Below are 12,127 nucleotides of genomic sequence, written 5' to 3'. Positions count from 1 at the left end.
TCTCCAGACTCAAGAGAGTTCTATGTTCTCTTGTACGAAAACCAAAAAAGAACTCATAATAATCAATACCCACAAGGTTTTATAAAAAAATTTTGAATTCTGCAGAAAATAAGCTCATGGATATTTCCTGTATTATTCTTGCTAGCCCTTGTTTGGAAATCACTTGTATAGTGATTTCCAAAGTGCTGTATTTGTTGTGTAAAATAAATCAGAATTTTTTGGTTTTCCTTGTTCTACTCTGGCCCTTTGTATGATGTAAAGCTGCTCTGAGGTAATATTAGTCAGCAAAGCACCCCTTACATTCTGTGGCACTTTGTTTCCTTTTTGATTTCCAGGTGATGGTGAAATTCAAGGATTTTTCTTCACCATCCCAGCTAAAAAGTCGTCTTGTCATTCTGAGCAGCCTTAGAGATTAGCCTAGGGTATCAGAGTCCAAATCAGAGAATTTGCTACAGAATGCCAGTTTGCTTCCTTTTCCCTACAGTTAATGTCAATTAACTTCCATCCCAAGAGATCCTTGCCCATGGAATTGCTGGGTTGCAATCCTGTGGTCATGAACTGCAGCTATTTTAACCTAATCCAGACTTCAGGGAGGTAGGAGGATTTTTCAACTTTGTGTCCTCTGAGTTACTGGATTTTATTATTGTTGTATATTCCCCTGAATGGTGCTTGAAGTTAGGGTTCCCTTCCATACCATCAATGCTCTGTTCTCCTTGGACCATTATAAATGGTTGTGCAATCAACTGTGGTTTCCATCCCTGTAGCAAATACCTTCCTTTGCAGCTCTCTTCACAAGGGGGATTGAAAAATCCACCTTAATGAGGAATCTGAATGAAACCAAACAAACATGATAAATTATGAATATATATATATGTATACACACTTATACATATACCTTCAGAAAATACGTGTATGTGTCCATAACACTGTTCATTAGTCTGTTTTCTGTGTGTCACCCAAGTGATAGTTCATACTACCCTGTTTTTCACTTCATTTCTAGAAGTTTCAGTTAGACTGTAGGATTCATTGTGTTGGTCTAAGCATGATACTATATCAGACAGTCTTTTCTCAAAAGGTTCATAGTCTGGAAGTCAGCTTATAAATGGATAAAATAGGGAGAGACTACCGGGGGAGCACAAAGGAAGAGGTCTGGAGATAAAAGCACACCGCAAGATGTAGCCCAGCCTGCTCTTGGCATCTGTGTCTGGGGTTCTGGTCCCAGACATCTTACTGGCAATCATGGTGTACCAGACAGTGATGAGAACAAGGAAGACAACCCAGCCCTTGTTTAGCTGCTGGCTCTGAGTTCTGATTATATCAAGCCAATGGGAAGGGGAAGCAATTTGTTTATATTTTCATGCGGGTTAATCTAGAAGGAAAAAGAGGAAGGATGGAGGAGGAAGAGGGACTAAAATCAGCTGACCCTGCCACTTGGAGTCCTTATGGGCTGGGGTTGTGTTGAAGAGTAAGCAAAGACAACCATTCCAAAACGTTCCTGCACTGTTGCTTTGTGGAGTAGCAGATGTGATTCCTCTTTGTAGGGTGGTGTGTTGGTGTGTGGGAGAAGAGTCTTAAGAAGCTTGTTTCATTTCCTTTGACAATGTTGTATGCTTTCAAATGTAGAAGCAGGGAATGGAAATGATTTTTGTAATATAAGTATTTGCACCTGTATTGGAAATGGTTCTTTTTTTTTTTGGAACATATAAATTAAATGTTCTTTAAAATATAAGAGGAAAAACAACACATTAAAGTCAAGTTACTTTGATCTTCTGTCTTGCCCTAGTGAACTTCTAGAAGCAAAAGATAAAAATGTCTTATCTAGAACATGTAAAAATGGTAATTGTGTAGTTTGTGGTGACAGGGAGTGTGAATTGTTGTTAATAAAGTCTGTTAAAATTGTTCAAGAATGGACTATGCAAATGGGCACTGACAACAGTAACGAAAATTCTATGTTACCGAAACTATTACATCACAGTATCTCAAATCATTCTGTTTTGACATCAGAATTACAGATGATACAAATCAATTGTTTGTGTTCCTGCTTGTTCTCAGTAATTTCTGTAATGTAAAATAATTAGTGCAATTTTCCCCATTCAAATGTAAAACTAGGATCAAATTAAAGTAAACTGTAAATAGGTTATTAGGAAGTTATATTAAAAACTGAAAATAAGACTAATGCTATCATGTTCATAAAATGAGCCTAACTTTAAAACTCACCTGTTGAAACTGAACAAATGGGCCGGGGTCGCAAATGTATGTCCTTTTAATTATTTGTGAAAACTGAGTGCCAAGAGAGAAAAGGAATACATGAGTGCTTTGAAAGATTACCATGGGAGCGTGAACATTGTACATGAGTTGAAAGATGACTGTGTGAGCTTCCAGTTGAGTAGAAACCAAGATTAATCAATTTGAGATAAGCTTAAAAAGTCAGGCATCTGTGTTCTCACTGCTTGTGGAACTTCTTGTCTTCCTCCCCATCCAGGCTTTGGTCTTTCCTAATGTATGCTGTCCGAACTTTGTACTCAGTATAACATTATTATTTTCCTTGTTTTGTAATTTTCTTATTTACTCTGTGTTTGATAAATGTTTTTTAATTGAATCGATCTCCACATCATGTCTGTGAAGAGCTAGTATTATTAATCTTCTATACCTGTGAAACTGTGTGCAAAAGAATTCAGGCTAAACTTGTTGAAACTATGCTTTCAGTGTTAAGAATCAGCTTCAGATATTACTGACTAAGTTTCTCGGAGCATGTAATATTCAATACATAATTCCAAAGGAATTTGTTTGCTCAAGAGCAGCTTCAAATTTTACAGTATGCATGCTGGTGCTGTCATCTTCAATCCACCTAAGAATTACTTTGTGCTTCCTCTTAGTACAGGAGTCCTGTATTTGTACCTGATTAACATGTCACACCTCAAGGCTTGAGATGTGTTACCCTGATAGTTGAAAACCTGGCACCACTTTCTTCCTTGTAAGTGCAGTTCACTCCTAATTTCTGCTTGTCCCTCCTCAGAGGGACATGCTCCTGTTCTCTCGTGGGGTATGTGATTGTATGGAGAGATCTGCTTAGCATCTCAGCCCTCAGAGACAGCACATTCACTTGTTGTGTGGAAACTTCTGTTCATGAGCAATGTCTCTGGCATGTAGGAGGAATGTTATAATGGAACAGGCGCAGTACAGGTGGGCTCTCTTGGGAAATTCTCTAACTATGTCTGCCAAATTTCTAATACAGGCAGGTAAAGTAAGGAATACAGAGTATTGTAAAGGTATTTTAAGATATTATGCTGTTTTGTTCAGTTTGTGCTGCTGTTTCAGTTTGAATGACTTTCTGGGTGCCTAAGGGACGATGACTTTCGGCATGGGAGGAAGTGGGGTGGACAAGTCAGTTCAGAGTGAATGTCAGTCACTGGGGCTCGACATGACAGAATTCATCTGTCAGCTTCCTTAAAATAGGCTTTCTAGTGAATGCTTTTCTACCCTGCTTAGTCACTTGTAGAGTTTTCTAAGCTGGTTAAAAACAACAGAAAGGCTTTGCCAGACCAGATGCTGGGGGGAGTGGGGGGAAAGGTTTGTTTTGGCTTAGTATTGTATTCTGAAATTTATTTCAAAAACTCTGGTTGCTTGTGTTGAAACAACTGAACAGGTTTGCTGATACTAATTACCTGCCAGGGGTGTCTTTGTCAAAGGCAGTTCAGCTTCAGTTAGAGGCATTTTATGCTAAGTTACTGAATCATGAACTGCAGTGGCCCATGAGACTGATACAGGTTCCTTTTGTTCTCTGATTCTCATGTTTCCCTATATGCAGGTAATAACTACCATAAGACTCCCACTAAGGTAGTCTCCCAATGAAATTCTGTTTGTGAGGTTTCTCTGGCAGACAAGGTGTGTGCTTGCAAAAGTTCCTAATAGCAGAGAGGTTGTGGAGTTAACTTGTTTGAAGATGCACTTGCTGTTTTCTCAGGAAATGGACACAAAACAGCTGAAAATCCTTTGATGAAAACTTTTGTCTAAGCTAGGATCTCTGCAGCTTTTCATGGTTTGGTCTTCCCCAAGTTTTATTGGAAGAGTTGTGGCAATTAGCAGCATGATCTGTTTCTCAACTTGTATAGCAAAGCCAGTAAGTGATGCTAACAGTACAAGTTACTTAAGCTAACAAAGTTTTATCTAAGTTGGTCTAATTATATCCATCCTGCCAGATTTACCAGTGTAACTATCTGAAATGATGGTTCTTGTTTAAAAAAAAAATCTTGTCTAGTGTTGATCAAAGTGCTTTTTTACTCAAGCAGCTGCTGCTTCTTTGTTGCTCTCAAATGTTTTCCTAACTTAAGCAGGCAAGCTGAAAGCATCTATACTAAGTGACTCTCAATCACCCAATGAAAGAACACCTTTGTGCTTCATACAGATACTTGAGACTGGAGAATACCTATCTGCTTGTTTCGTGGGAGGTGTTTATTCAAGTTCATCAGTTGAAGTTTACAGATCAGTTTTTCAATGTAAATTTGAATGGAAATAAGAACATTTACAATGTTAGAATCTGTTAATACATCAAGGTCTCTATGCACAGTATATCAGATAGCTTTAGATAACTCAGTAGTTTAAAACCTGAAGGGAATTTTCAAAACTTCTCCATCTCCAGCCCATTTTCTGAACATTTGGTTCCTGTTTTGCAGAAGCAGACTTACAAAAAGTGCGTATGAAAAGACGTTATTCTAGACTATAGCAGTAATCTTATGATACCTGGAAAGATAAAGAGACTTCTTACTGAGCTCCTGAGATGGAAATTGGTCTGTACAGGAGGGCATTATCAGAGTCATTGTCACCCTTGCCATCTCAGAGGTGGTAATTCAGATCATGAAGCACTGGAAATTTCCTTCCCTGGCCCCCAACAGATACCACTTTAAAAGTAAATAATAAGGCCTGACCTAAGGATAAACAGGTAGATTTTGTGAAGAATGAGAGCTGCAGAAAATTCAGGAAATTCAGATTCAGGAAAAATCCCAGTTACAAAGACTAACAGACAGTACAATGTACATTCAAAGAAAGAATTAAGTATGACCTTTGCAATGTCGGCCCACTATGGCTGGGAACAGAATGTCATTGTTATTGCAAGTATCATGCTGAAGAAACAATTAGGTTTTGTGTCTTCATCATTGGTAGGGTTGTTGTGATTTATTATTTATAGCTTGTGTGTTTGCATTGGCTTGTTCGTTTATTTTTGTTTGGTATCATCACTTTCCTTAGATCCACCCCACCCAGTGGGGTCTTGTGAGAGAGACTGTCCATTTCACCATGTCGCTTCTGCACTTGTCCTTCCCTGAGTTCATTTCGTTTAAGTATTGCACTATTCCTCTCAGCCTATACTTAGGCTTTCAGCAGCTGTACTTTTTAAGCTGCCTGGGCTAATTTCGTTCTCTGTCTTCTCTAACACATTTGTATCCTGAGTCAGCCACTGGATTGTGCTGTTTGTACGGCCCCATGGTGAAGCAGACTAGGGAACTTGCTCAGTGAAACTGTTCTTCTTGGCCAGTTTATTTTATTCTGGGTTTAGCCCCTCCCTTTTGTGATTCAGTGCTCAGCTGTACCAGTGCTAGAATGAGAGAGGTCAGTAGGGAGTGAGTGGGAGTTGCCAGTTAACCTATTATATGAAAAGCTGAGTAAGTACTTGAGCTTATCCTGGCCATTTATCCCACGCAGAGCTGAAGCTGCTGTCTGTTCCTAATTTACAGCTGATTGTTTATTAACCTACAGAGCCAATGGGGTAACAGTAAGGTTTTCTTTCAGTCCAGAATGATCTGCATCTTTTGCTTCAGTCTCTGACAGATAAGAGATGGAGCTTTTGGAGACAAAGGTGTAACATTTTGTGGTCTTTCAGAAAAAAAAATTGTAGTCCCCATCATTTTATTCTGGATATATGTTCTTAAGATAGTTATTGCCTGCAGTTAGAGACTTCTGAGGGATAAAAGTCATCTGAGAAACAGTATCCCTTTCAGAGTTTACTAATGATAAATCATGATGCATGTTTTACCAGAAAATAGTTAAACTTTTTTTAGGGAGAAAAGGATTTAGGAACAAAAAGTGAAACAAATTTTTAGCATATTTGTTACTCATGAGTTTCTTTAACAGCTTTGAAATTCCCTTTTTTCACAGGGAAACTTTTGGTTGTGAATTTTTTTGTCAAAAGCTTACAAAAGCAGATAAAGTGAATTTGACTAATAAAGGCCTCCTACCAAATACAAATCGGGCAATTATTTTGTATTTTTAGACCAGCAATTGTGTGCTTTATTTAGCAGTTAGGCATGCTTTGAGTAAGCAGTTCTCTGTTTCAAACCAGAAATACAAGCCCAAAATCACGTTCAGCATCTTTCTTTTCCCATATAGTGTTGTCCCATTGTTTTGTCATCCCATGATGTACAGATTTGTAGATAATACTGGGGAGACGATCAAGGCAGTAGAGCAAAGTTGTGATATATTGGAAGTATTTCAAGTGTTTCAGTCTGAAGAGGAGAAGAACTCAACCGCAGGAATTAACTCCTGGGTGAAAAATTGATTTCACAAAAGGCTGAGTAATTCCCTTGCTTGCACACAGTACCCTTTCTGGTGTTGAGTTATTCTCAGTGCTGAACTCAGCCTTATGACTGGAATAAACCTTCTTCCAAAAAAAGACTCCTAGGGCCTTGCAAAATGTTAGAAACCTTTAAATTTAACTCATGAAAGTGTCATCTCTGTTGGCGATCTGCAGGAAGTGATACTTTTTTTTTTTTGCTTCCATTTCCAGACTCATTGAACTTCAGTTTAAAAAACAAAACAAACCTGAGGATAAACACAAAAAAGAGAAACCTATCAAAACCCCCCACAACTCCACTGTAAAACTGGGAGGGGCTTCAGCTGCTGTGATATGCTTCTATATCAAGTCTGTCTGTTGTGTTTTCTCACCAGCTTCCTGAAGTGGAACTGAGACTTCCAGGGCTCTCTGTGTGTCTGTCTAACTAGAAAGCTTGAAGGATAAGGATAAGAATAAGTAAACATTATGAATGAAAACTAACAAACAATGTAGATAAACGTGTGTATTTTTCTTCCTCTTCATGAGAGATTTTTTTCTGCTACGTCTCAGCTGAAAAAGCTCAGTTGGATTCAAGTCCAAAGACAGGGTAATGTAATTACCCAGTTGATAAGGCTCTGGATTTTCGCTGTGTGCTGAGCACTTAAAGATGTTAAAAATGCAGTGGGGTTAGAGCCCCCTAGGATTGTTTATAGTGCTCTTGCCTTTAGGAATGCAGTAGCTGAACTTGTCCGTATTTGGTCAAAGGGCGGTATGTTCCACGGGGAGCCTTGGACATGCACTTTTCAGTTGAAGGGATTAAAACTAGAGAGAGATACAAGAAATTTGTAATCACAGTCTTGGTCTGAGAAGGTAAGCAACAACAGCAACAAAATCGCTTTTATGTGTGCTCTGTCAGATAGGTCAGTTTAGGGTGCGGAGGCAGCACTGTCTGAGTTGAGAATGTAGTAAAGCTCTGGTGTTGCTTCTGTGGAGGACAGTCAAGCCTCACAAAAGCATGAGAGATCCTTTGAAGGCATCTGCTTGTGTATGACTTAGGTATCCTGTTAGCACAGTAAAATACTTTCTCCTGAACTGAGAAACAGCGGGTGGAGTTCTGTCATTTTTGATTGTCTCTACAGAAATAGTGACTTGGTAAAAATACTTACAGAGAGATTGGAAAGGGAAGGGGAAAATCAAACAGTATTTTTCCTCCTCAGACAGTGTGGACTTCTGACTTTTATACAATATGAAGAGAAGTTACTTAATGCTTTGTTCTGGTATGCATATGTGATCGTGCAGTTGAGGAAAACGATCAGTCAAATAGAAGTGAAATATGGTTTACAGATAACTTTGAACCACATAATACATTTTTTTTTACCAGTCCACAAGACAATAAAACAACTTTTGGAGAGTATTAATTTAAAAGAAAATTGGTTTGTAGATCTGAACTAGTTGTTGAAACTCAGGAAGATGGATAGTTCTCTGTGTCTAGAATATGTGAAATGGATTTTAAACTGTCCCTACTCTTATCTTTTTTTGAGATAAAAAAATTGTTATTCCTTGGATAAAGCATTTTCCCTTACTGCTCAGGATGCATTACTAGATGATGTTTAGCTAGAAATATCTTTCATGTAAATCGTGTTTACTTCCTAATTTTAAAAGTGAAACTTTAGGGCAGACTGAAGGTGACAGCAACTACTTATTTAGTAAAGGAAACTTCATCTCCTTTTAATCTTTTTCTTTATGGTGTACAGCAGTGAACTAGAAATACTTGAAATCCAAACATTTTTCTATATTTTTGTGCTCATGGCCTATATGTGTCAATTTGTAATGTTTCTGTAGTTTATTCCCTAGGGAAAAAAAATGATAAGGGATGGGAATGCAAAATACTTTTTTCCCCTGTGTTAACATAGGTGATTGTGTATTTATGTAACTGAATAATAATACAGAACTTTTATAACTGTACTTTCCTATTTACTTTTCCAGAGTAGGTATTGTATGTTGACTCTGATTGTTTTGTTTCAATGAGACTTTCTTAAATGTCAGAGTATTTGTGGACAAACAAATGAGGTTATGATCTGAGCATCTAAGTAGCTGTTTGTACCGCCTACTTTAACATAGTGCTGCTGGGCCAAATTACTTCTACAAGGTTTCTCTCCACAAATTCTCCTCTGACAAGGGTATTCTCCCTTTGAAGAGCTGTACAAGTGTGTGTGGCAGAAGGGTGTGTTCTGGGTGTAAATGGATTTTTCCCTTTTCACTTTTTTTAGCTGGCCAAATACTCATGAACTTCATGGAAGGGTTTGTTCCCTCCACTCTCTGGAAGGAGAAGAAATAGGTGGTTATAATTTCTTCTTTGTCTTCTGGCTGCCACTGGCAATTGTGACAGATGGTGTTGGAGATACACATGTTGGAATGTGTTGTGTACAGCATCTCTTTACAGCATCCTTGAGCTAAGGCACTCAAAATCTATTAGATGTTCCTGTATCATACTACAGGTACTGTGTCTAGATTCTGTGGTTTTACACTAATGAGCCACAAAGGTGTATGAGAGCTCTTGTTCTGCATAGCAGTGTTGAGACCTAGTAAGTTTGCCACCAAATTTGTGGTCTGAGTGCACCCTCATGCTTCTAAACTGCACATGCATACAAACACAGCAGATATAATTTCCTTCACCATAATTAAGAGATCAGGAACTGTAAACCATCATTCCTAGAGTGCAGGCACCAAAAATTTGATTCATCCAGAATTCTTAGCTTTTTGTTCTGGTTGACCACTCAGCCTCTTAAAAGCTTTTTCTTTATGTTTTTTATTTGTTCTATAGTATAGTGAAAATCGTGTCTTCTCTGTGTGATGCCTCCATTTCAGTTGCATTCTGCCAGTTAGGGAGGACGTTCTGCCATCTATCCTGTTGGCCTCACTCTGGAAGAGGCACTTGTTCCTGAGTACTCATTTGCTATCACAGATTGTTTTTCCTTTCAATAAGGAAAAGTTCAACTGAACTGATTCTCTCCATGTGGTTAATAAATATGTTTTGGCATATTCCCTTCCTGATGCAATTATTGAAGAACCTTAAGGATTCTGCCTAGCTTCACCTTGGAGTTCTAGACTTGTAGCATAGCCTGGACTTGATGACCTTTTTCTTTGATTTGATAGCCAACTTGAGCTCATTTCTTTAAAAAAGGGGGTCTTCTTGATAACCTGACTTTTTGCAGGAAAGCAAAATCCAGATTGATTTCACATAGTTTTCTTGCTTAGAGTTGTCTTAGCTTCTACCCAAGATTTAATGAAATTTGTAACATATACCAGTGGTCCTTCTGCTGAGCATCTTTGGCTGTCATGTGAGAATAATTCCAATGTGAGTGGTCTGAAAACAAGGTCACCAAAGTTCAGGTTTTGCTCCAATACAAATTCTCCTCACCGTGTCTTTTCTTCTGTTGTTGAAGTTCTTGTAACCTTAGGACTAAGAAATGTACCTCACACTTCTTAACTTTGTGTGAGCATACTGGAGAAGACAAAAAATGAACTCCCAGACTTTCAGAGCTGATTACTTAAGGGGCACATATGTTAAGATGAAAATTCATCCTGAGGAATTCCATTTAGTGATTAATAGCTCTTGCTCTGGTAAACAACTTGAAATTCAGAGCTTTATTGTAGAACATTTTTATTGTCAGGGTGCAGGTTTCAGAATTGAATGTAAATAGCTGCTAGAGGATTGCTAGATTAAATATATTTCCAATTAGACACAAAAATAGAAATTATGACACCGTTAAATTTATCAAGTTGGAAATCACTTGGAATTGTTCATTTTGGATAAAAAAAATGTCATTTTTTTCTTGTGGTGAAGTCAGAGTTCAAGGTCTTCTGATTCTACACATGATGCACAATTCTACACAAAAATGCAGCATTTTTGTAAGTTATATTAAATGTTTTAAGTTAGGTATGGTGAAAGATGCTTGTATGTTACATCCTGTTAACCAGTCTTTATGTTTATTTAGGTTCCTCTAAAGAAGGAGGAGCTGGAGCTGTGGATGAGGATGATTTTATTAAGGCCTTTACAGATGTTCCTACTGTACAGGTAAGATGCTGTGTATATTCATGTTTATCTTCAGAAATACGTTATTTGCAATAATGTGTTAACATGCTTTCAAAATTGATGTAATTTTACAGTGTTCTCTGCAAGCATCATTATGTATCCCTCTTTCTGACCTTCAGGTCTCCATGGAAAGCTCTTTGTATTTTTTCAGTAGTTACCAAAAAAAGTGCCACCTTTTCTTTACTGTCCTACTAATTATTACCACATAGTGTTTTGGCTAAAATGCCATATTGCTTTTCTCAAACTTTTTCAGGAAGCTAGTGAAAAGAATTGGATGTTTTAATAAGAAAAAGATTAATGTAACACTCGGAAAGCTTAGAGCTGCAATTTCAAGCCATAATCAAGTAATAATAATACAGGCAAATAATTTAAAAAGCAAGAATTGTATTTTCAAATTTGCCTGAATTGTAATGATATGTCTGGTATACATGACATGTCTTTATGTCCTTATTCTAGTGATACTTAAAAAAATTAAATCTAGTGCCTTATTTTCATATTAACAAACTTGTTGGATTCTGAGTTCTTAATTAAAAGATCAGATTTTAATTTCTATTCTTCTAGTGTGGGAATTGCATGTATTTGATACTTTCACATAGCTGAGTAATTTAATATGTGTGTAGCTTATAAGGGCTATTTTGAACAAGTTTTCCTTGAGCAGCTGAGGTGTGGAACACAACCAAAAACTCAGTAAGCTATAGTCCCCAAATGACAGAAGGATCTTGTAAGACTCCCTTTTCTTGATATGTACTTTTGTTCTATTTTTATTTCCCAAGCATAGTTATTTGTTAGATCTGCTTTTGCAGGCAGCAATACTGTTTGCTTTCATGAGGGAGCACTCAATCTACATGATCCCTGTCACATCAAGGAAGTCTTTGTCTAACTCTATATGAGCTTTGTGTATCTTTGCCTCTTCTGACTGTGTTAAGAATTCTTTGGAGGGTGAAAACATGAAGCTCTTCATGTTGTTCATCCCCGTTATGTTGAACAGAGCCATATTCCACAGAACAGAATGTGATCCTTGTAGTTCAGTGCCTTAGTGTTAGCTGTCCCAAGCAGAGTTGTCTAATTAGTCAGGCTGATTGGTAACACTGCAGGAGCAAAAACGGGGTGACCACATGACATGGACCAATGTGTGTTGTTTCTGTCGGACTGCTGAATGGCCTAGGAAGCCATTCCTAAACTAATTCATTCTCTAAACTGCAAGAGATAGAGGAGAAAGATATTTGTCTTTACTCGTCTCCCTCAAGTTGAGGTGAGGAGGCAGGAGAGAAGTGTGTAACTGACTCCAAAATTACCTATTTGTTCCATGGATGAGCATGCAAGAAAAACAAAATTTAGTGTCCTTAGGAATAATGACTTTCTGTCCAACTTCATGCTTCTGGTTGTGGACCATCTCTGATCTTTCAGAAAAAAAAAAAAGAAAAAGAAAAAAAAAGGCAGATTTCATGCTTTCTGACCATGTTAATTACTAAGGAAGTGGAAAATTT

General features: G+C 37.7%; 1 protein-coding gene across 19 annotated transcripts in view; it reads left to right on the top strand.

Annotated features, from left to right (window-relative positions):
* The window catches only part of CLASP2 (cytoplasmic linker associated protein 2), a 145,345-nt gene that overhangs the window by 62,043 nt on the left and 71,175 nt on the right, over window positions 1-12,127 (top strand). For all 19 annotated transcript variants that reach the window (XM_063405975.1, XM_063405964.1, XM_063406036.1 and 16 more), the window contains one exon: window positions 10,543-10,622. In XM_063405975.1, coding sequence (XP_063262045.1) covers window positions 10,543-10,622 — 80 coding nt within the window. The remainder of the gene's footprint in view (window positions 1-10,542; window positions 10,623-12,127) is intronic.

This window comes from Prinia subflava, chromosome 1, assembly GCF_021018805.1.
Source record: "Prinia subflava isolate CZ2003 ecotype Zambia chromosome 1, Cam_Psub_1.2, whole genome shotgun sequence".
Classification (NCBI taxonomy): domain Eukaryota; kingdom Metazoa; phylum Chordata; class Aves; order Passeriformes; family Cisticolidae; genus Prinia; species Prinia subflava.
This window is presented reverse-complemented; position numbering and strand designations above follow the sequence as displayed.